The sequence below is a fragment of the Meles meles genome, chromosome 6, assembly GCF_922984935.1.
Source record: "Meles meles chromosome 6, mMelMel3.1 paternal haplotype, whole genome shotgun sequence".
NCBI classification, from domain to species: domain Eukaryota; kingdom Metazoa; phylum Chordata; class Mammalia; order Carnivora; family Mustelidae; genus Meles; species Meles meles.
The window spans coordinates 135,641,228-135,666,721 of NC_060071.1; the positions used below are offsets into that span (position 1 = coordinate 135,641,228).

General features: G+C 46.9%; 1 protein-coding gene across 1 annotated transcript in view; it reads right to left on the reverse strand.

Annotated features, from left to right (window-relative positions):
- FLVCR2 (FLVCR heme transporter 2) overlaps positions 1-25,494 on the reverse strand; it is a 53,462-nt gene that overhangs the window by 5,485 nt on the left and 22,483 nt on the right. The window contains exons 2-9 of the mRNA XM_046007915.1: positions 18,819-18,960; positions 16,145-16,285; positions 7,494-7,561; positions 5,781-5,884; positions 2,604-2,714; positions 1,388-1,493; positions 1,126-1,237; positions 259-314 (exon numbers count right to left, since the gene is read on the reverse strand). Of these exons, the coding sequence (XP_045863871.1) occupies positions 259-314; positions 1,126-1,237; positions 1,388-1,493; positions 2,604-2,714; positions 5,781-5,884; positions 7,494-7,561; positions 16,145-16,285; positions 18,819-18,960 (840 nt within the window). The remainder of the gene's footprint in view (positions 1-258; positions 315-1,125; positions 1,238-1,387; positions 1,494-2,603; positions 2,715-5,780; positions 5,885-7,493; positions 7,562-16,144; positions 16,286-18,818; positions 18,961-25,494) is intronic.

Below are 25,494 nucleotides of genomic sequence, written 5' to 3' on the forward strand. Positions count from 1 at the left end.
CATACTCTGGGGACCACAGCAAGGAGGCCAGGAGAAGGGAAGGAAGCAGAAGAGGCCAGGAAAGAGCAGCACAACAGCCATGCCAAACACTCACCCAGGAAACTCTTGGGCACCATGTTTATGCAAGTTGAGCTGATCTCATGGCCTCCAGAATGGAAGCCCCTCAGAGTGGGAGCCCCCCGGGCCCACCCATGATGCCACAGCCTCAAAGCAAGCCTGGGACCCCACTCTCAGCCCAGCAAGCTTCCACATACTCACATTCTCAGGAGTTTCTTTGTTTGCTTTCTGCCTCCGGAGATCTGCCCTAATGAACGCTGAGGTCAAGAGATTGAGAAAAAACAACAAAGACACAGAATTAAAAAGAGAGCAATGATGAAGTTCCCCCAAGAGAGGGAGTCCTCATTTTCCAAAGGGTCACAGGTATCTCAGACCTATAGATATCCCAGGGAGGTGGAGGTTCCCCCCACCAACTTGACGGAGCCTGGGGATCACTGATGTGCCTGACAGGCAGAAGCCAACGATGACCTAGGCCTTCATTTATATATCCGTTATATTTGCCAGGGAGTTAGCACATGTGGCGCTAGTCCTCACAACAACTCCCATTTTACAGTTTAAGAAAGTTAGCCTTCCAGGGGCGCCTGGGTGGCTCAGTGGGTTAAAGCCTCTGCCTTCGGCTCAGGTCACAATCTCAGGGTCCTGGGATCAGGCCCCGCATCGGGCTCTCTGCTCCGCAGGGAGCCTGCTTCCCCTTCTCTCTCTGCCTGCCTCTCTGCCTAGTTGTGATCTCTCTCTGTCAAATAAATAAAATATTAAAAAAAAAAAAAAAAAAAGAAAAGAAAGTGAGCCTTCCAGAAGTGGGTCCACTTGTCCAAGGTCAAATAGCTATGGAGGTCAGTGTCACAGTCTTGGATGCAAACAAGGGTCTTTTGGCACCAAATTCCAGGCTCATTCCACCAAAACATGCTACTGCCCCTCAAACACATTTCTTAATAAGCCTTCCCCTCTGCCCCTCTGCAAGTGTACCCCCGATCTGTATGATCAGTCAAAACAATGAGGTCTCAAATCGCCAACAGCCTAAGCCCATGAGTAGCCTAAGCACCATCTTGTCTTAAGGCCCCAACTCACCAGTGAGGACTGCTCCAAGGGTGAGGAACACACAGAGAAAGATGTTTCCAGGCATGGTTCCATAGTTGTCAATAATCTGGCCCTGGGAGATGGTGAAGATGATCCCGAACACCTGGAAAGGCACAAAGAAGACTGGAAACAAGGGCCTGGCCAACTAGCCCACGGGAGCACCGAGCTGTCATGATACAATGCCAGTGGCGGCCAAGTCAAGTAGGGAAAAAAGAGCCACTGTTTTGGGGCCACCACCAAATAGAAGCCCTACCTGGGCAGATACATTCAGGAGGCCAGACGATATGCCTTCTGATTCTGGGTACGTCAACTCCACAGCAAACTCAAATCCCAGCGGGAGGTAGCCAGTCATGAAGAAGCTGAAGGCCAGATCACAGAAACAAGATGGTGGAGAACTTCAAGAACAAGAAGGATAGGGAAGCCACCTCCCCCCACCCCTTAGAACTCCTTTTCCTGCTTTGTTTCTGGTCACCAAGATATTCCAGGCTATCCCTCTGGTGACCAAGGAAAGAGATACCCCTGTAGGTCAGGAAGAAGTTCCTATGGAGGCTTCATGTTCAGGAGCCCCCCAGGTGTCCCCTGCTACTTCTCTGCCCAACCATCAATTACTGTCAACATTGATAGAAGGGATGGGGATGCCTACGGTGTTCAGTCCTCAGCTGAGAAATTCTGCGTCATGGGTCCGCAGGCCCTGTGCTGGCAGTGGGAACTCCCTGGACACTGAACAGCATCTCCGTGCTCTCTGGGACCTGGAAGGAGGATCTCAGTGTCCTGTTTTTCCCTCCGGAGAGTCACCAGCTGAGAAGGACTGAGTATCTGTGTATCTCTGTCTCTGTCTTCCTCTCTCTCATACACACTCATGTAGTGCCCACAGGAAAATAAGCGGGATGTGCGGCTAAGCAGAGACCCCCACAGAAGGTGTGCTTTTTCCTGCGTTTTCTCATACAACAGGTCCAGAAAGTTCCAACTCTAATTTCTTACTTACCTCTGTACCACACTTTGGGCTACTTTCACACTTATTTCTCTCTCTTTCCTTGCAACAACTCTACAAGACAGGCCACTCTTATCTTCATTTACAGATGTGGAAACTGAGGCTCAGGGCAGTTAGGCGATGCACCTGTCATCCAAAGGTCAGCAGTGGAACTGGGAGCAGGACCCAGACTTCCTGATTCCTAGCCCTGTGCACTTTTTCTGCCCACCCCACTGTCCCAGGCAGAGCTACAAGAGACTCTAAACATTTCCTAGCCTCCCTGAGTTCTGTGAAGGACAGATTCCATCCCAATGGCATGGAAGCTCCAGGCAGCCTTTTGAAGTGCTGCAAGTAAACAAGACCTCTGGCCACGATTTCCACATCTCCAGAGATCAATGAGAAGGCAGCAAAGGGACAAGTATTGCTTCCAAGGATGCTGGCAGCACTAGGAGCCACAGGATGCCACTTTCCTGCTAGACAGGTCAGAGGTCAGACTTACCCCATTGTGCCAGCGGTGATGAACACTACCCACAGGTATCCCAGGTTCAAGGTCAATGTGTACACCACCATGCCCACTACCGTCATGATGTAGACCACCAGGGTTGTCTCTCTAAAAGCAGAGACGAAGAAGTTGACTCATTGACTTCTGACTATAACAGGATCATTCATTCATTCATTATATAAGTATTATTTGGGCACCTGCTATGTGTTAAGCCCTATGCTCTGTGCTGGGACATCAGTTCTCACAGAACTTTCTGTCCATAAAGTTGATGGACACTGAACCAATGATCACACAAATAGTTATTTAAATACATTGTGGCCAGTGCTACAAAGGGGAAGAAGCCCAGGAGAGGATGAAGTCCTCTTGTTATATGTGTGTGTTTGACTCCCACAGAACACTCTCAACAACATCACGCTGCACCCCAAGCAAGAAGGACAAAATCCTCTCCTTTCCTCATCCTCCACACACACACACACACACACACACACACCAAAAAAAAAACCAACCAAACAAACAAACAAAAAACCCAACCAAACAAACCAAAAACCACAGAACAAACATGAGCTCCGGTCAGGCAGCAGTGGCATGTGGGACGAGCTCAGAAGACACCTCCTTCTGCTGGTCTGCTTTGCCCCAAGGCCCCATGGCTGTGGCGGGCAGTGAGCTGAGTTTCTAGATTCTCTGTCATCTGGAACTTCCTCTTGCCAATGGCGCAGGGGCAGCGCAGAGTTTTCACCAAACCCGAACGGCCCCGCTCCAGACAGCAGAAACTAAGCGAGAACATTCTCCAGCCCTGAACTAAGTGCTCGAGTCCAAAGCCCAAGTGGGAAAGCTCTGCCCACTCCTCGTGACATTCCCCTCTGTCAGTCCCCTCAGAAGCACCATCAGCGTCTGCTGCTTCCTGTCTGGGGTTCGCCCTGCTTGCGCCCCTCCCTACATTTCTCCGCCTACGTTGTCCACTCGTGACTGCCGCAGCCCCTCCCCTGCCACCGGACCTAGGTTCCTCTCCCCGCCCTGCTGATGGCAGGCTGCGGGCTCTGCCATCCCCCTGCCCGCCTGCCACAAAACGAGCACTCACACCCTGAAAGCAAAAGGCCCTCACTCATCCCCCTGAAACCAGAAACACGGTGGGGGCACCAGTAGATGTCTACTTTGGTTATATCAAACTAATCCCACATTTACTGGATGCCAGGAATTCTGGTAAGTGCTTCGCGTGCATTTATCGTCTCACTCGAACCTGACGAAAGCCCCACAAGACATGTACGACTACCCCTAATTTTGCAAATGAGGAAACTGAGGCACGGACAGTCACCCGCTGAGTAAATGCAGAGCAGGGATTTGGACCCAGCCCTGGGATCGGAAACCTACGCTGCTCTTTCTACTGCTGGACACAGGACCTGATACATTCACACACTTAGACACACTACGTGGTTGCCTCTTTGGAAAAGCTCAAGGCCAGAGGCTGCAAAGGACGCCCCTCCCCCACTCGGGGCTTCAAAGCAGCTGCGGAGGGCAGACAGGCATCCACACTCTCCACCCTGCACCTGCGTCTGGTCCTACCCACCCCACAGCAGACAACTTCATGGATACCCGTTTCTTCTGCCGGCCATACAAGTTCCCCTCTTGCCGAGTTTGCTTAACCACAGCATCCTTTTAAACCCCCGACCCATTTAGAAAAACCCTAAGTAGTCCCAGCCTCAAATAACGGGATGTGACCTACTCAATTTCAAGTCACCATGTCAAACGGGTCAAATCTGGGAGCCTCAGGGAGAAGAGAATGGGGCACCGAAATGCCCCGATCGCAGAGCATATTTCTCTGCCTGGGTCATAGCGCAGAGTGAAGAGGATCTCACGCTGATGGCAGGAGCTGGACATCAGGGACACTAGCAAACGGTGGTGTCTACATCCTCTAGTGTGCCCTCAGCCCTTTCCCTGTATTTTCTAGTTCTTCTCGGTCATCTGGCTGCACATCCCAGCCCCACCACCGTTCCAATCCCTTCCTTCTCCTGCCACAGAGCAAGCCCCGGAAAGAGGGACACTGCTGTTCACTGGTTTTGAGGGGCGGCCAGTCCTCACTGCCCTCGGACCAGGCTGAAGCAAGCCACTGACAGATGGCAGAGACGAGACGAGACGGCAGCCAAGCTCCCCCAGCAGTCATTAAGCCAAGCCAGGCTCCACGTCGCATTCAGCCAGGCAGCCACATCCCCAGGAATGAGCTCAACTGCCCTTTGTCTGGGGCAGCCGGAGTCAGACCTGGTCTGACCAGAGCCTCACAGATGCGGGTTTGTGTGACAGAACTGGTCTGCCACTGTCTGTCACCTCCAGACACAGGGAGCTTTGGAGGCCTCGACAAAGCAGCCACCCTGCCCCAGGGTAGGACAACCCTGGCAGCTCCCCAGCTGACCCGCATTAATCGAGCACCCAGTGTATACACAGCACTGGAAAGGAGCAACAAGAAGGCAAGGGTGTCAGGTCTCCAATTCTCCAGAGCCTTTCCTCTAAGCCTGGCTATTGGCTTGAGGCACTGGGTGGGCTGCTTTTTACAAAGGCGGTTTCCCCCCACTGACCTGGCAGCCATGAGGATGGGGTCCAGGAATCTATTTTTAATAAGCATCCTGGATGAGCCTGGCATACACTAAAATCTTAGAAACGCTGCTCGGGGCCCCTGGAAACACGCTGGGCATTCAGGCTCCAAGCCCATCATGCTATTTACGAAGGAGGTATAAGCAGTAGCAAGATGATGCGGTGTAATCCAGAGGAAGCCCATCCACCCTGCTTAACCCCTGGGAGCCAGGGGAACGGGGCAGGGCATCCCTTCCTCATCCCCATTCTTTGGGGTTTCCATTAACTTTACAACTGCTGGCATTTTTGTACCTTCATTTTCATTTCTCCCCCATCTGCCCCTTTTGCAAACTACATGGGGGGAGGGTGGGGAAAGAGTACTGGGCTAGGCCTCAAGTCCTTCATCTCTGCTCTTATCAGATCCCCACGGAATGGGTACTATTTCCCTTATTTAATAAATGGAGAAACTGAGGCTTAGAGAAGATAAATGTGAACTGCTCGACCACTGAGACCCCCAGCTGTCGCACCCAACCCTTCGGAGCCAAACTGCTGAGGAATGTGTCATTTCAAAACAAGGGTCCCCAACTGTCAGTCCAAGAGGAAGACACTTACTTGTAGGTTTTGGACCTATCCAGCCAGATGCCTGAGATCACAGCCCCAAACATTCCTGCAATGACAATGGTCAGGCCGATTCTTCCAGCATTCACTTCTTCCCCCTGGGAAAACCACAGCCCCCCCGTGATCATCCAGGAATGGGACAAGACACCAGACAGAGCACAGTCAGCAGGAGGTGACAGGGGAAAGAAAGGCAAGTAACTCAGGCTCCATTTGAGCTGATTCTCTGAACGTACCAGGGCAAGGTGACCAAACTGTCCCAGAGCCACTCTGAAGTAGATCTTTTTAAATTTAATCTTTACGGCAGCCCTTTTATCTTATTTGTCATTATCCCCATTTCACAAACAGGGAGACCGAAATACATATATCCAAATATTCTGTGCTTAGTTTTGTTTTGTTTTTTTTTTTTGAGCTATTAGTGCTAAAAAGAATAGGAAGATCACAGTTATATAATTTCATTTGCTTCTCAAAATTCCCCATGTGAGGTTAGAAATCAATAGTCTGCGCTTTACAGATAAAAAAAAAAAAACAAGGCACAGTGAAATGAACCTGCTAGAGGGAGGTCGTGTGGCATTTATTAAGAACAGAGCTAGGATCTGAACTCAGACCTGTCAAACTCCAAAACAGGAACACGTTAGCCACAGTGGCCCACCGCCTCTGCAAGTGTGAAAACCCTGTCCTTTTTTTTTTTTTTAAAGATTTTATTTATTTATTTGACAGAAAGAGATCACAAGTAGGCAGAGAGACAGGCAGAGAGAGAGGGGGAAGCAGGCTCCCTGCTGAGTAGAGAACGCGATGAGGGGCTTGATCCCAGGACCCTGAAATCATGACTTGACCTGAAGGTAGAGGCTTAACCCACTGAGCCACCCAGGTGCCCGGAACCCCTGTCCTTTCAAAAGGGGGTTGGACCTGGGATTCCCGACTCCAGGACACACAGTATCCCACTCCTAGGATCCAGCCCTTGCTGGTTCTGGAAACATTTAAGAAATGCTTTCAGGGATGCCTGGGTAGCTCAGTCGGTTAAGTGTCTGCCTTTGGCTCAGAGCGTGATTCCAGGGTCCTGGGATCGAGTCCCATAGTCGGGCTCCTTGCTCAGCGGGGAGCCTGTTTCTCCCTCTGCCTCTGCCCCTCTCCCTGCTCATGTGCACTCTTCCTCTTCTCTCTTTGACAAATAAATAAAATCTTTAAGAAGAAGAAGAAGAAGAAGAAGAAGGAGAAGAAGGAGAAGAAGAAGAAGAAATGCTTTCAGTTGAGCAACCAAGAGTTCAAAATTAAACTCTGACCCATTTTACAAATTAAATCTTTCATACATGATCTGTATGTCTGTAGGTTGACCTGCTGTACAGCTAGGCGTCATGCCATGTGCTCTACATACATAGAACATATGAATATATACACATGGGCACACACACATAGTATTAGTTTCTAATGCTAAAAAATAATCTTTCAATAAGTAATTATGTTTCTTTTGCAGAAAGGAGAATGAGAGTTCAGAGAGGCTAACCAGCCTGTCACACAATTTAGAGCCACCAGAGCTAGGGCTGAGAACCAGAGCCGTCTCCCTCCAAATCCTGTAAGCACAGCACCATACGACACTGTCTGGAATGGCGAGGGCAGGGTACCAGGGGGACTAGAGTTAACCACTGCCCCAGCTCCTGCCAGGATGCACAGAGCTCTCACTCCTTCAGCATGCTCAGGGGACTACCTTACCGGGTAGTGCAAGATCACCATGCGATTCAGCAGTGTGGACAAGGCATAAAAAGCACCAGCATTGAGACCTGAAAGAAGGAGGGAGACACACAGCATTAGGGCAGCCTTCTGCTGGACCATTGCTAGCGTCTCCCCCGGCAGGTGGGGAGGTCAGAAGTCCTCTGCTTCACTGCCATTATGAGTGGTGTCCCCGGAAAGTAGGGGGCTACTCAAGACTCCAAAACAACCCAAAGTAACTATTTTAACCATTTCTTAGCCCACACCAGTGCCCGCGGATCCCTTTAACCCTGCCCTGGAAACACAGGTGCTAGAAACATTACTCCCAGGTCAGAACCATCTACATTCCTCTCAAGCATTGACTTATGGCCCTACAGGGTCAGCAGAACCACTGGACACCTTCCATCTCCTCCTGATGACCTGTCCCCGCTCCAGACTGCTCCAGGCCTCTTACCCGTGACATCACTCCTTCTGTGGGTGGTTTCTCTTTTCTGTCCCCATTCTTCCTTCAGCTTTCTTTTTGGCCCAATGTCACACAAAATCTCATATCTGAAACCAGAAAGGACCCTAAAGAGCATTGAGCTGACTCTCCTAACTCATCAGTTCATCCAACGGATAAAAGGGACACCTAGAATATACCATAAGAATCCACGAGGCCATTTGCGCAAAGCTGTAGTAGCTTTGATGAGACTGAAACTGACCCAGTGGCGATGATGATAATGATGATGGTGGTGGTAGTAAGGAGGATGGAGAGGAGGACAGTGAGAAGGAGGGTGAGGAAGATGACGAGGAGGAGGATGGTGAAGAGGAGGGTGAGGAGGAAAGTGGGGAGGAGGGAGGAGAGGAAGGTGGCAGTAACATATTTATGTACTAGATACCGTTAGGTATCTTACAACCCTTATAGCAAGGTAGCTAATATTATCATCCCCACTTTACAGATGAGAAAAATGCACACAGTTTTAAAACAAATACAGAAACTCACTTTATAATGCTCACCAGGGGTCTTAATTTTAATTAATTTTGAGGCTCACAAGACCATCACTGGTACACTTGACATTAGATACTCTAGAAGACTCTAAGTAACAGGACACAGCTCACGAGCAGGGCAGCCTCAGGGGTTCCTCTTCCATGAAGCCCAGACCACGGCGCCGCCCAGAAGCCATCCTCTCTGGCCTCACAGTGACGGCACAGGCGCAGGGAAATGTGGACATGACAGCCAACCTGCTTTAACACCTCGCAGGAGCCACTATTGCCGGTGGCATCTCCAGAGGCGTAGCTTCGGGACCCCAGAGAGGACAGGCCAGTGAAAAGATCAGCATACTCAGAGAAGCACAAAGAATGGCCTCCTAGCAGATATGAAAAGGTCCCCCAGTCCAGACGGTCATTTTTATCACGAGGTCATTTTTATCATATGCGATGTTGCCTAAATGCAGTTCACTTACTCCCTTTATCAGGTTCCCAGAGCAATGAGACACGAAGTGAAGTGCAGAACAGTTTTAAAATGCAGATTCCTGGGCCTCACCCTGGATCTACTAAATCTGATTTTCCTGAAATAGAGCTAGGAATCTGTAATTTAAAAATAACAACAGGCAACTGGGTGGCTCAGTCAGTTGAGCATCAGAATCATGATTTTTGGCTCCGGTCACTATCTCTGGGTCATGAGATCGAGCCCTGTGTTGGGCTCCGTGCTCAGTGGGAAGTCCCCTTGCCCCTGTCCCTCCCCCTCTGCTCCTGCCCCATTGCTCACTCACATACTCTCTCTCTGTCTCTATCTTAAATAAGTAAGGGGCGCCTGGGTGGCTCAGTGGGTTAAGCCTCTGCCTTTGGCTTAGGTCCTGATCCCAGGGTCCTGGGATCAAGTCCTGCGTCGGGCTCTGCTCAGCAGGGAGCTTGCTTCCCCCTCTCTCTCTGCCTGCTTGGGATCTCTCTGTCAAATAAAAAATAAAATCTTTTTAAAAATTAAATAAATAAGTAAAACCCAAAATAATAATAATAATAACAACAACAACAGGGGTGTCCAGGTGGCTCAGTCGGTGAAGTGTCTGACTTGATCTCAGCTCAGGTCTTGATCTGAGGGTCTTGAGTTCAAGCCATGCACTGGGCTCCATGCTGGGTGTAGAGCCCACTTAACAACAACAACAGCCCTAGCCATTTCTTAGACTCAGTAGAGTTCATAAATAAATGACCTTGGGAATCCAGAAGATCCAAGACTAGGCCCAGGCTTCCAGGTTAACATGGCGGCAACTGGTATGAGAAGGGGCTTCAAGACCATGAGACTGACTCTACGTTAGAGCTGCTCAATGCTGCTGCAAACCAGAATCACCTGGAATGCCTTTTAAGAGCAGATTCCCAGGCCCTCACCCAGACTTTCAAACTGAATTTCTAGAAGAAAGGCAGGGAAATTCAGGCACGCACTCAACACCCCAGACGATTGTGTCATCAGGCAAGCTTGGGAAACACTGATCCCAGATTCTATCTCTGGGTTCTGGATACTCTGTGTTCATTTCCCTTGTGCCCTTCCTGGACTTGTAGTGAACCCTCGTTTTAAAGGGCCAGCCTCACAGCTCCAGGGAATCACAAGAAGGATATTATGCCCACTCTCAAGCAGGATCTGGGAGGAAGCACAATCACCCCCCCTAAACCCATGGGGGAGTGGGCAGTAGTAAAGCCCTTGAAAGCCCCAAGGGAAGGTGATAATCTTCCCGTGTTTGGGCTGTGAGTTTGGATGCCCAGCGCTGGAAGATTATCCAGAAGGGTAGCTGAAGGCAAGGCTGGGGGACAACATGGAAAAGTGTTCCCTTCGAGGACATGCTTCAGAAGAGAAGCCTTTTCAACGACTTTTTTCAACGTGGCAGTTGTTGTGCCATTGATGATAGCGCAGTAGAGGAGGCCATGTGAAAGCAAGGCCTAGGGACTCAGGGAGAAGGTAGCCAAGGAAAGGTTATTCTCTTATGCCACACCGCTGCCCACCTCTGCTGATACACATCCTACGACCCACCGGGCCCCCAGACTCTGGTAGACCTACAGAAAATATGGTTCCAGCCCTGGGTCTTCCTGCACTGCCAAACCTGGAGAAGGGGATGGAGGTGGTATTTTACTAGAGGAAAAGGCAGTTTTTTTATTCCTGTGATTTCAACAATATCAAACACAAAACCCATCTCTGCCCCCTCCTCTCTAAGCTGGGCTGCCAGATTTAGGAAAAAAAAAAACAAAAACAACACATCCAGTTATAATTTGAATTTCAGGTAATACTTTCTCAGCATAAATATGCCCCCAATACTCCATGGGACGTGTTTATGCTGAAGAGAATGTGCTATTTACCTGAAATTCAGTTTAGTTGGACAGCCTTTATTATATCTCTCAAACCTATCTCTAGCATAGACCATAGGATATGACCAGAGGCCTATAAGAAAAAGCCCCCTGAAATTCCTCCAAAACCCTCACCAGGCTCTACTCTGGGCAGCTGACTCAGCAGCTTGGGGAAGACTTGGAAAGCCACTAGAAACACAGTACCAGACATCCCACCTGCTACATGGGAGCTACTCCCTACGTGGTGAAATGCGGTTCAAACCAATTAAAGAATGTAGGAAATCAAGTTCACCAACACACAGCAATGTGGATTCATGCAGTATCTATTTGCAATTGCTTTAGAAGCTTTCATTTCCATTCAGAGCACTCCAGTGGGAACCAAATTTGATTCTTATTTTCAGAGATTTTTATTTCATGGGCACAGGACGGATGAAGGAGGTACATTCAGTAATTTGGCAGAGCAGACATTAAAACTCAGACTCCTTATTCCTTACGTGCCAACTCTGAATTCACCACTCCAGCAATCAAGGCTCTTACCCCAAGACATGTTCACCCACGTCCAAGCAAATGTGCCCATGAAATGCTATCTTGGCTCGATTCAAGCCACATGCTCTTAAGTGCATGTAATTCAGAGGAAAATATGAACATCATACATACAATATAAAAAGTATGAACCATTTCCTTTTTCAAAGCCCAACCTGAAACTACAGGAGGGGTGAGGGGACACTCGGGAGAGCTTCAAAGCATCAAGGTAAATTTATAGAGGGTTTTGTTTTTTTTTGTAATTTGGAGCAAAGATTTAATTTGGAGGAAAGCAGTGATTCTTAGGTGGACTGAGTCCCAAACACTGCCTTTACATGACCTCTAAGCCTTAGAGAGATGCTAAAGTCAAGACCCCAGCGTTTCCAAATCCCAAAGGTGGCTGGTCAATATAAGTTGATCCTGCTTCGAAAACCCCAGAACTCTAGATCTGCATCTTAGGAGAAGGCAACTCCTAGGCAGCTGGTTTAGAGTATTGAACCTGAAGAAGAAAATACCTCCCCTAGGTAAACCCAAGGACCACTGAGACAAGTGGGGCTAAAAGAGCTCTGGCTTTGTCTCTAGATGTTCCTTTCTCCATAAGGACACAAAAATGGTATGGTGGTGAAGAAGATAGGCTTCGGCATCAGACAGGCAGAAGTTTAAATCCAAGCTCTGTCGCTTGCTAGCTGTCTAATTGTGGGTAAGGAACTAAATAGAGCCTCAGCGTCCTCATATATAAAATGGAATGGAGTTGAGAACAGATGTCATGGGATTGTTTTGAAGATTAAATGTGATAATCTATGTGCCTGACACACAGTAATAGCTCAATAAAATTCTTTCCAAATCTGTTATTAAGCCTAAAAATTGTTTCCTTGTTGGTCCAAAGTTTAGTCACCAAGTCCAATTATCTATCATGGAAAAAGGCTTGCAGTTTTCTAACAATAATTAAATATATATGCAAACATCCAGATTAGTTTAACTCTCTCTCTCACTGGAATAACCCCAGGCTTTTGACGGAAAAAAAAATTAATAAATTCTATCTCTGCAATGGAGTCAAATGCTCCTAGAGACTCAGAAGCAAATTGTTTTTCTGGCTAGCACTATCCCAATTTAAATGACAATTTACTTTCACCCTTTCCTCACCTTCTAGGACTCTAATTATGCGTATGTTGGTTTGCATGATGGTTTCCCACAGGTCTCGGGGCTCTGCTCATTTTTCTTCTTTATTCTTTCTGTTCCTCAGAAAGGATAGTTTCATGTGATCTCTCTTCAAGTTCAATGATTCTTTCTGCTGCCAGCTCATGTCTGATTTTAAGCCCTCCAGTGAGTTTTTCATTTCAGTTAGTGTACTTTTGATTCCAGAATTTCTGTTTGGTTCTTTTTTATTCCTGTCTTTATCGATATTCTCTATTTGGTAAGACATTATTCTCCACCTTTTTTTTTTTTTTCATTCTTAGGCATGGTTTCTTTAGTTCTTTGAACATTATTTATGTTGTTGATTTATAATCTTTATTTATGTCCAACATCTGGGTTTTCTTAGGAACAGTTTCTATTAAGTGCCTTTTTCCCCTTGTGTATGAGTCATTCTTTCCTATTTCTTTGCATGTCTCATAATTTTTTGGTAAAGCTGGACCTTTTAAATACCATGTCAGCTCTGGAAATGAGATTCTCCTCCCTCCCTGGGATTTGTTGCTGTTGCTGCTGTTTGCTTGGTGACTTTCCTGGACTAATTTTGTAAAGTTTGTATTCTTTGTCATGTTGCAGCTGCTGAAGTTTCTGCTACATCAGTTGAGTGGTGAGGTAATGATTAGACAGAGATTTCCTTAAATACCTTAAACCAGTAAGTCTCCACCTTCGCCAAGGACCTCCTCTGTATGGGGTCTGAGGCCCTCCCTTCAATGCTCCAGCAGGCAGGTGTCAACCCTGCCTTAGCCTTCACTTCCTCCTTGCCCAGAGCCTCAAGGACAGCCAGAGGTGAGAGTTTAGGGCTCATATGCACGTGGACCTCTATCTGGATTCCTAAGATTATGTCAGAGCTTTTCAAAGCTCCTATGACCATCTCATCCTCTAGATTTTTGTTTCAAGATTTTTGGCCAGCTTCCTGTTTACCTAAACTGGTTATTCCTACCTTAGGCAGCTATAATGCTAAACAGTGATGATTTTCAACAAATGCCCTGGAAATAGTGCTTTTCCCACAGAGCAAGCTCTGAGTCAGGTTAAATAAAAGCGACTCCTCTGAATGGGGCTCTTCTAGGGAACTGTCAGATATCAAATAATGACCTAGGAATGGAGTTTTTGGGGGAGCTCCAGAATTGTTTTTGCCCCATCAAATGGCTGTGAGGCTGCTGGTTCTCACAACTACCATGGCTGCTAGGCTGCTGGTTGTCAAGGCTACCACAGAGACTGGGAGAGGCGGATTGGAATAGGGCAAGTTAAAACACAAAGCTCACTGTTCTTGCTGTTATTCAGTCATTTTTTTTTTCCTTGAATAAATGCCCCTTGGATTGTTGCAAACCTTTGTTTAAGAGTCCTGGAAATTTGATTTTGACAATGTTTGTCAGTGTACTTGTTGCTTTATGGAAGAACAGATTATCCAAGGTGCTCGCTCCACCATTCCAGAAGTGCTTCCCTATTTCCTGTGTTATCATTTAACCAAATAGATGAATGTGCAGAAGTACAGTTTTTTTTAATATTTTATTTATTTGACAGAGAGAAATCACAACTAGGCAGAGAGGCAGGCAGAGAGAGAGGAGGAAGCAGGCTCCCTGCAGAGCAGAAAGCCCCATGTGGGGCTCGATCCCAGGACCCTGGGATCATGACCTGAGCCGAAGGCAGAGGCTTTAACCCACTGAGCCACCCAGGCGCCCCAGAAGTACAGTATTTTAAAACCATGTTGTGAAACTAAAGACCATATAAGCAACCAGCCATGCAAGAGCTGAAGAGGAAGAGTTGCTTTGCTTCCCTGCCTGTACACTGGGATCATTGCCCACTTATCACCACTATCATCATTCTCACCCATAAAAAAATATTTATTAAGCACTCATCTGCCCTAGAATGCCAAGGTAGGCCTAAAATACCCTGATGTCAGATGAAATAAGATTTATGGTGTTCAAAAGTCAATGCACTTGAGATATTTAACTCAAGGACAAGTGAAAGTTCTTGGAGCCATGCAATCCTGAATCTGAAAGGGATCCCAAAGGTCATGTGGCTTTACTATGCACCTAGATAGCCTGATATTCTCCAAATATCCCCACTAAGTGATTGGTCTCATCTGCACATGAGTGTCTCCTATTGATGGACAACTCATATAACTTCTTTAACTGGACATCTGAAGTATTGGAAAGTCTGTCTGTATGCTGTGGGTGAAGGCAGAGACATACTCAGAACAGAAAAGCTGGAGACAATGAGAAATGGAGACCTGAGACCTTGAAGACTAATCTGTTCATCCAACACTTTTCCAGGTAAGAGATCACTTATTTTTGTGAGTGCCTGAAAAATAGGTGTGCCACTCTCCTGTGGGTGATATTACCTCTCCTCTCGTGCCTCCGCAGATAAACACTCTAATTTAGATAAAGAGCGTGATAATAAGCCTAACGTGAAACTCTGGCGTAATTCAAAAAGGGGTATAGGCATTGTGTAGGCTTTGGAGTTAGATAAACCTGTATTTGAATTCTGCCTCTGCCAATGTAAAGCTGTGTCTTCTCAAGCTAGTTACTTAGCCTGTCTTGAGTTTAAGTTTTCTCCTCTGTTAAATAGGGAAAACTATGGTACCGACCTCACATGGGTGTGATGAGAGTTAAATAAATAAAATCATATATGGAAAGTCTTGGCACATAGCAAATGCTATTGTTATAAAAAAAACAAGGTTAAAGCCAACTGGGGTTTCACTAAGGATAAATTATGTCAAACCAACCTCGTTTCTTTTCTTCTAATGGTTAGTAAGCCTGTTACACAACTGTTGACCCTTGATTTTTAACAAACTAACTAGTAGGGGTACCTGGGTGGCTCAGCTGGTTGAGCGTCTGACTCTTGGTTTTGACTTAGATCATGATCTGGGGGTCATGGGATCAAGTCCCATGTTGGGCTCGCTGTTCAGCAGGGAGTTTGCTCCCCTCTCCCTCTCCCTCTGCTCTTCTCCCCACTTGTGTACTTTCTCTCTCCTCTCTCTCCCTCTCTAAAATAAATAAAATAAAATCTTTTAAAGAATTTTAATGCATATTCAACTGTATCTTACCAAAAGCCAAAAAGGGAAATAAAAGAGGGCTACTGTCTTGTATTCAGGTAAAAAAGGAGTCAGTGTTACAAAATGGCAGAGGATTGGTTGGGGACCGGTTTATGTGGCAAGAGTCATATATGCATTCATTCATTCATTCACTAAATAACTGTTAGAGTGTTCAATCCTGGCTGGCCACTGCTAGGGAACTATAAAGATGAAAAGCCATAAAACCCTACTCTTGGGACATTCACAGTCTAGGAGGAAAAGAGACCTGGAATTTTCTTTTTAAGTGGTAAGTGTTAAGATGCACCAGGAACAGCGTAATAAAACAGGTAAAGGTCACCTTTATAACAGTGATACTCAGGTAAGACCTGAAGGATCAGCAGGCATTTGTCAAGACAACTTGATTTGGGAGGGAACGCTTTTCTAGGTGAACTTTACACAACATGCAAAGGCCCTGAGGCACAACTGACTCATCTGGGTTGGCCTTGAGCAATAGCTTTATATACGCACTTGGGATTTGGAAAGAGTAAGACACACAGGCACATCAAGTCTCTTGTCTCACATTACCAGTTGAAATACACTCCTGGACACACATGCACCTTACCGTAAGTGATGACAAGCAGCACAAAGTTGAGGTTTTTGAAGAGCCGGACAAGGGAACTTAAGTACGATGTATCCGGGGATGCCAAGGCATAGCTCAGAGATTGTGCCCTGCTGGGGGGGTGTTTAGGCTTCTCCTTGAATACTGAAAGGGAAGAAACAGAGAGATCACTGCAAATCCCCATGGCTCCATCCCTGCAGAGCTAACACACGGACAAGAGAACAAGTTAAGACTCAAGAAGGAAATACTAATTCTTCAGTTAAATCTGTCAGTCCCTCTTTCTTGAAGCTGTTTCTCACCACCTGTGGCTTTTTCTTCATGGCCTCTGGATGGCTGCACTCCCTGGGCCTCCCAGTCAGCGTTCCAGTGTCAAGGAGTCCCATAATCAATCAGCAAATAACATACCACAGCTCACTGAAAATAACATAATAGTAATGCATGGAGAGAGAGAAAGTGAGAGGTGAGGTTTGGGGATTAGTGAGCCCAGTGAATGGCTTAGCACCAGAGCTCCTCCCAAGGGGGAAGGGACTGTGTTGCCCCTGCTTAGCAGAGAGCCTGGCACATGGCAGCCAAGGAATATTCCCTGAATAAGTGAAAAGATCTTTTTCTGTTGGAAAAAAACCTCAAGTTGATTCCTAGTTTGTCAAATTCTGACTCTAATGTCTGCCTCGTGAAGAGACAAGAGAATTAACACATACCCCTGCAGGAGTGGTAGGAAGGACTGGGGAGAGACAGCACGAAAACCATTCATTTTGTATTTGATTTCCAGCACAGCTGGTACAATCCATTTGATGGCATTGGTCGCTGTTCAGGTTCTGGGGGTAGACAAGTGTAACCAGTTGTTTGGTTAAATTGCTTCCCCCTCCCAAGTTGGGTCCAGGCAAGCTCCATGTAGCTTCTCCACATGCCATGAGAACGCTCCTGAAAGTTCAGTAGACTGTCCCTAGTTAGAGGAAGCTCTCGACATGAGGTTTACTCTCTTGAAGATCAAAGGGGGCCCCCCACCCAGAAAACCTTCCAGCCCTAACTTCAGAGCCCTGCTTCTTCCTTCTCCAGAAACAGTCCCAGATTACTTCCTGGTGTTGGAAACCGTTCATCCACTGTCTTGTCCGTTCACCTCCCTTTGCATGAGGAGAAAGAAAGCAAAACAAAAGGCTATTTCTCTTCCATTTCTCCAAGGGCCTGGAGAAACCACAAACCAGAATTCAGATCAGATTTTTCAGTTCTTTACTCAATTAGCCACTCTCTGGCTTGATAATAAAATGTCAAAACGCGGAAATGTCTTATCTTCGGGATTTCAAATGCAAAGAACCACGTGCCCATCCGCTACAAGCGCAGGCATTTGAAGCTGGGCTCGTTACACATTGAAACTTAAGGTCTAGTTGAGTAAGAGGGACCCTGGGCGGACTATTCTTTCCTGCGGCCATCCACAGCCCCCTAGCTTCTCCCCTTCCCAGAAACAGCAAGTCCTCCACCCAACCTATCCTGCCAGCTTCGAAAAGCCATCAGACTTTCTCATCTTGGAGCCCAGGGGGAGAGAGTGACTCAGTGAGAACAGTGGAACGGGGTGCACGATCATAAAACAGGAAGTGGGGATGGCAGGGAAGAATGAGACCTTTACGACGGGAGATAGAGTGTTAGGAAGAAAGCTGGTTAACCTTTAAAGGCGAATGACTAACTGAAAATTAAAAAGCCTCTACTATACTGTTTCTGAATTTATCACAATACATGTAATACCATTCAGATGATAAAAGAGGATATATAAATATATTCACCAATATCTTGATGATCAAATGTACATGCACATAAAATTAATAGTGGTTGTCTGAGGTTGGTGGTGGAGATTAACTGGTACAGTCTAAGTTAATGGTTATTTCTTTTTATTTTAATTATTTATTTTATTTATTTATTGAAGTAACCTCTACCCCCAACATGGGGCTCAAACTCATGACCCGGAGTTTAATCAAGAGTCGCATGCTCTACCAATTGAGCCAGCCAGGCACCCTGGCTCTTCTTTTCTTTATGCTTTTTCATATTGTTCAGATTGTTCAATAACCAATGTGTATTCCTCTTATAGTTTAAAAAACAAAAAAGCCTCAAAAAATGTGGTCCCCTGGTATTCTCAGATGGATCTACAAGAATATTAGTGTTTGTGGGTCAATTCTGTTTTCGTTTTGTTCCAAAAATTTAGAGTATGGAGTTACACAGGGTTAGGCGATCTCTGCCACTTACTAGCCACCTAATCTTGAATAATTTACTTAACTCCCCCTAAGTCTCATTTTCCTCTTTGTGGGAAAGAGGGGATTGATGGGATTGATGAGGGGAATTTCCCTCAAGATTCAAGGAGATCAGGCATGCTTAGCACAGGGCCTGTGATATATACCATAAGCACTCAGTGGGGTTTCATCACAGGGATCAACAGCCTGCCCGTTAATTCCGGTGAGGTTTTATTGAGGAACCGGTTGATTACAATTAAATCCTCACTGAGCAGCTAACAAAGTATACAAGATCAGCTAGCCCTCTATTGGCTAAAACATTTGAAGACCACAACTAGAAGCCTGGCATCTAGTTTCTATAAATGTCCATGGCATTCTAAGGTCATGTTCACAAGGTCCCCACCCAAGTCAGCAGAACCTCCCTGCCTCATGGCCCCCCATTAGTCTACTAATGACCTTACCGATGATGACAAGGATGAAAAGCAGAGTAGCCACGCCTGCTATTATGTAAAACATGATGCTGATGTGGTAGGCAAGCTTGTCCCGGTCTTCGATGTTGGGTACCAAAACAGGAGGGACCAAGAACCCAATTGCAATTCCAAGCTATAGAAGACAGAGACAATCAATCACAGTTTCCGACAGCCAAGAGATGACAGCATAAACTTAAAGAGACTCCGATAAGAAACATACACCCTAACTTCCAGGCCTCCTTAAAACCCCAACAGGGATTGGTCCCCCCTCTCAAAACACCAGAGAGATCTTTCATTTCATTGACAACTCAACTCTTTTTATTGATTGAAACTCACCCCTGACCACCCTAACTATTGATACGTATTGGAAAACATTAGAGTTGGGGTTCTCAATGCAGGCTGGCTCTTCTCTAGCTGCAGACTATTGAATAATGGTTCCCATACTTCAATATCTCTACAGTAAAGTAAAACGACATTGATTTGTTTTTCCACTGAATTTTTCATCTCACTGAATCCATTAACCTGGAGCTTTGAGACTGGCTGATGGAAAAATTCTACACCCTACAACCCCGAGAACTTGCATTCAGTAGGAGATGAAAGCCTAAAATTGTAACCCCACTCACACATGTGAAAAAATAAGTTCATTGTGTAAATAACTCATAATTTACAAAGCATCTACGGTGTGAAGTCACATGTCACCACATAAAGGTATACACACAGGACATGGGGACACGAAAACTGGCTATAAACATGCACACGGACACACCAGCGAATTAAAACATCTCATACCTGCCTCACAGTTCAAACTCCAGGGACCTGACATGTAACATGACTCGGGCATTTCCAAGTTCCCAAATGCCTCGATTCAGGATTGGCTTACTGACGTAACTCCCAAAAGCCTTTCTGTCACACATACATACCAAGGCAGAAATTGGAAAACAGCCTGAGAACTCAGGCAAGTCTCAAATTCCCAAAGTGGAGGAAGATGAGTTAATCTTTTAATGTCCCACTTTTCTTTACTGCACTTCAAAGGAACTGCGGGTAGAGGGCGAGTTAGTTTCATGCCACACTATAACAACGTCTGTTACACCTGTCTGTTGACAACCTTGATTGCTTTTCTAGCCTGTCAGTTACAACCACTCAGGATGGTGGCTCCCAGCTCTGGAGCGGTGGCAAAAGTCATCATTGATAGGCTCAGTATAGGGTTCTTCCAAATTTGCCAATATATAATCAATAAATCAAACAGATCTTTAAACCATCTCTTGTGTGAAAAGTACTCTGCTAGATATCTTACCAAGGTACCACGATGGAGACGGCACAATTCTCACTTTCAAGTAACTTTATAATCTAGTGGGAGCAGGGACTTTAAAACAAAGATACAAAAGAATAACACAAATGAGGTTATTGTGGGTTGAAATTATAGGAGGTTATTGTTTTGAAAGTTCCTTTGTCATTGTCTAGTACAGCCTGATTAATAGAGGGTCAAGTGGAAGTTAATTAATGGTAAGCTCTAGGAGGTGAGTCACACAGGGTCATATGAGTTCTAGCAGATTTGAGATAAGAAAACAGATCTCCTAGCTTCTCTGGCCAGTGCCTCCCCCAGGCTGAATGGTCTCTCCAGCACTAAGAGTCCTGAGAAGGGCCAAGTGAGCAGACTTCTCCAGAAGAGAAGATATTTCATGTCCTTGGAGTCTTATCTGACCCTTGGTCACAACGATTTGCCAGAGTTAAGTCTAGCTTAAGGGTTGATCTCCAAGAATTTAAGGGATTAAAACCAGCCAAAGACAAAGGGACAAATACAACAGGCACAGTTGGAAATCCTGCAGGTTCTCTCTGGTCCCCCACTACTTCGGTGTTGGAGATCTAGGCATTCAACCGAACCCCAAAACGTCCCTAGGTATTAAGGAGGACACGTATTGCATGGAGCACTGGGTGTGGTGCATAAACAACGAATCTTAGAACACTGAAGAAATTAAATTAAATTTAAAAAAAAAGAATGAGGGCAGATATGGGATATCATCCAAGGCTCTATGATTCTTTCATTCCCCCAAAGAACCCTGATACAGGAAAACCGAATACTCAAGTAATCTTCTGCCTTGAGAAAGAAGTCCCCCAAGCTGGTTCTACCCTAGACGCCTGATTCCTCAGAGACTACGCTCCATTCTGTCTACACACGAGGCCTGAATGAGCGCTATTCCACATGGAAGCCTTCTCCAGACAGCAGGCTGAGGCAGTCAGCTGTAGGGGCCTGTGGTGACCTGCCGGAGAGCAACACTGCCACAAGGTACCCTTTCTTCAGAAGGAAATTGACTTTTTTACTTTCATGGTCAGTGTGGAAAACAAAAACATCTGGATTGAACTGTTAACTGCTGCCTCTTCTGTTTTTTTTCAAGACGTATTTGTTTCTGCTTCTTGAGATCTGTGTTCAGTGAGAGTTTACAGGCTCTGCTCAGCTCCCAATTCCTCAATCTGTCCCGTGGCAGATGCTCAGTCATGTTGGCTAGCTGGACAGATGGATGGATGAACACTGGAAGAAAAACCTTCTCTACGCAAAGCTGACAATATCACGCAGGTCTGCCCATGAGGGTCCCTGTTCTTTCTACAGACCACATTGGATTCAGAGGGGTAAGGGGGAAATAAAAAGGTTTACAGGGGAGAAGGTAGGGAGAAGGTAGGACGGCTGGCTATTTCTTGAGCATCTACTATGTACTGTATCTAACAGCATTTCTCTTTTTCATTTAACCCAAGAAATTTTACAATAAAGACAAAAATGAGAAACACTGATGGTCCATACCCTGCCTAAGGTCACACAGACAGCTAGAAGAAGCGCTGGCCCTCCTATACCAGTTCTGACTCCAGAACCTGAGCTCGCCTCCCATCTCCTGTGAAAAGTTGATATGACACTAGTCAACATGGAAGCCTAGGTTCTCACCCATTCAAGTTCTGTCATGAATTTTCTAGGACACCTCAAGGGTAAAAATCAGAGACCTGCAGCCCAAGTCAGTACAAGATTGACTCCAAGAGATGGGAGAACGCCACCCCAAGAGGGTGTGCTGGTACCTTGCCTGCACTGACAAAAGCAAGACCTGGGCCGTGAATGAAAATGATTAAAAATAATTGCTAACCGGTTTGATTGGTTTATGTCCTAGTGTTTGTCCTAGTTTTGTCATCCTCAACAAATTATTAGTCGTGGGCAACAAACACACAGTCAAACCATCCAGTCTTGGCTCTACAGGAACTTATGCTTTAAAAATTGCTTTGCAAGTGGAATTGGGTTCTCGTCATTTCTACAGTACCCATAGCAGGATTGCCCAACGTTGCCTGAAGAGGCCACCAGCCTTGACCCCACTGTGATCCCGCAGGTCTGGGACTCATCCTGAGTACCTGTATGCTCAGATGTAGGCAATCCTTGTCACCCATCAAGGGAGCTTGAGTGACAGTTTGGGCATGGGTGCCCTAACAGCTTCCGCGTGGCTCTGCTCACAGACATTTTCCACTCTGCAGCCAGTGATACTGGCAAAATCTGATTGGATTATGTCCTTCCTCTACCTAAAACCTTGCAGTGACTTCCCCTTGCTTTTAAATTAGGCAAAACCCTAAATACACCCACAAAGTTCTGCACTGGGGGTCACCTGCCCTGGCCAACTATTTGCTCCCTGAAACCCTGCCACACTGGCCTCCTTTCCATCTTTCAAGCATCCAAAGTAGTGTGTCTGGGTGCCGCCTCCTGCTCAAGAGGGAGTCTGTTCCTGCTCATATGCATGCTCTCTATCTCTAATAAATACATAAAATCTGCTTTTAAAAAATGTCCAAAGCACCTTCATGCCCAAGGACCACAGGGATTTTGCACCAGCTTCCTCTGACCAGACTAGAATTCCCTCCCTCCTCCGGTTTACCGAGTCAATGCAGACATCCTTCAGGCCTGAGTTCAAGCCACACTTGGTCAAGGAAGATTTCTCTAGTGTCTCATTTGAAGTCAGGCTCAAAAACTACCCACCCAGGTAGTTTTCTACTTGCATGATTATTCAATTACCATCTGTCTCCCCAACCAGACTATAAGTACCAGGAGGGCAGGGCTTCCATTGATCTCTAGAGCCTAGCACGTGATACTGATCAGTAAAATGCACAGAGCATTTTACTCCGTTTTTAGCATGGAGGATCTCAGTCCTCGAAACCACCCCAGAAAGAGAGGGGTGGGTGTCCCGCTGTCCCAGTTTTATAGACGATGAAAGGGAGGTACAGAAAAGTGACTTGCCCCGGGTCACACAGCTAGAAGCGGGAGAGCTTGAGTTTGAACATGCTCTGAAACCAGAGCCTGCTAGTCTCATCTCTGTGGTTCACTTCACCCCAAAGAAGGCATTTAACAAAGACGTGATGAACCCAAGGATGAAAAGGCAGGCTATGGTACTCAGTGCTCACATCCTATTTTCTTTTTGCCCTTTCTGCAAACCCAAGGGTGATGTCTAAATGCTGTTGCAGCATCAGTGGTCATGAGTACTTCCAGAGCAAATGTCACAGTCAAAGCCACACCAGTGCCGTCTGAGGGGCTTGGGGAACAGGAAAAAGCTATACTGTGTGTAATGCACTCCTCGTCGTTCTCGCTTACTCTGCATTTGGCAGAGCAAAAAAGAAACCCAGAAAACCACCAGGCTGCCTCTAAGAGGGTAAGATTTCCAAATTTAATCCCTTTGCACAGGACAAAGCATGTGTTATGTTGGCTCTAAGATCCACAGAACCACTATCCCCATCGCTGACCACAATGCGGCATTCGACAAAGCCCTGAGTCACCACTGAGTCAGAATCGTGGCACACAGCTGTCCTCCTAAATGTCGTGTGGCCATGAAGATACCCAAGCCATCAAACGAGGACCCTGGGACTTCCACGAAAGGCAGGAATGGTGTCAACACCATGGTGAGGTCTTTGGTCCTAATGTTCCAGGGACAGACCACTGGTCCCCATCCGAATCCTTTGCTAGGGTCCTAGGCACCTCGTCCTCCTGTCCCTGGGCCATTGGTAAGGTGGACACTGCTCTTCTTGATAGAAGGCAACCACCTCAGCAAACAAGTTCTCACTCACCCAACCCCCTCTTCTGCCCACTCCTCCCCCGGGGCATACCTGCCATCCAGACAGAGATGAGCCCACTCTGCGCCAGGGTTGGGCCATTCCTTGGCCATTGCATCATTCTTTTCCCCTGGGCACAGTCACCAGGTCAAGGCCGGGCATGTCTCTGGGATTTCAGGGCTCCCAGGAGCTGACTCCCTAGCGCCAAGGGTAAAAAATGTCCCCTAACTTGGTGGGCAGCTTTCCCTGCCACAGATCCCTTGGGCTGGAAGTCTTACTTAAAACATGGCCAGCTTTTGACCTAATGGGCTCACTTACTCCTCAAAGAATGCACACCTATGTTGCATATATTTAAAAACAAACCCCTCGTGTTGCCTGGGTGGCTCAGTTGGTTGAGCAACTGCCTTCAGCTCAGGTCATGAGCCCCGAGTCCCAGGATCTAGTCCTGCATCGGGATTCCTGCTCAGTGCAGGGTCTGCTTCTCCCTCTGACCTTCCCCCTCTCATGCTCTCTATCTCTCTCTCTCTCTCTCTCTCAAATAAATGAGATCTTTTTAAAAACAAAAAACAGAAAACAAGCCCTCACCTTTCCTCCTTTCAATCTCAACAGTCCTGGAAGACATCAGCACTCTAATATAGTGGTTAGGGACTCAGGCTCTGGGATCAGAGAGATCAGAGTTCAAATCCCAGCTCTACCTGTTATTACATGTCTGACTGTGGGAAGTGGATTTACCTCCTTGTGCCTGTTTTGTCAAGCACAAAAAGAAGATACCATTATCTAGTTACACTGTCTAGCTCTCGCGGTTGTTCTGGGTCTACATGAGCTCCTTTGAGTGGACTGCGCAGCAGGAAAGCTTCGCACCAAGGGGTGGCTGCGGCCACAGCTCTCCCCTTACACCCTCTCGCGGTCATGGCGGCCATGGGAAGCTACCAGGCCTTGGAGGCATGGTCTGTTTAGGGCAGTCAAACTGCCCTCCTCGGTTCTCCTTGTCTTCCCTCTTCAGCTCCTTCCTTCTGGTGGCTCTTTCTCCGTTCTCTCAGTCACCCCTGACCCTGCCCTCTCACACACACTCTGTCCCCGAGCTTCCCAAGCCCTCCCTAGAGCCCGCTCTGAGCAGGGAACCATGGGCTCTCCTCTACCACCCTGTGCCACACTCGGGCACACGTTCCTCGGCGCAGGGCTGGCCACCAAGCCCCTGTGGGGGGGGGTCCCTCCAAGGAATCAGGCCTCTCAGAGGGAGGAAGGAAGTCCAAACCCCTCAGACTGCTGTTCTTGGCTTTCTTCACCTACTTTCAACTGTCTTTCCAGGCCCTTCTCCGCCCACTTCCTGCTGTGTCCCTGGTACTCCAGCCAGATTGGACTTGGACGAGTCACGATTCCAGTCTCTCCGTGGTCTAGTTTCTACCTTTATGCAAGCAGCTTCCCCGCTTGGAAAGGGCTCCCTCTTTTAATGTTTCAGAGCCCATCTCAACATCGGCTCCTTTACTGGGTTTTCTTTGATTATCCTAGCGAGGAGAGATCTCCTTGCCCTGAACTCCTCTTATCCCTTGGTCTTCTGCCATTTTTCTGACTCTAGTCCGGTGCCTGGTAAACAGAGCAGGGGCTC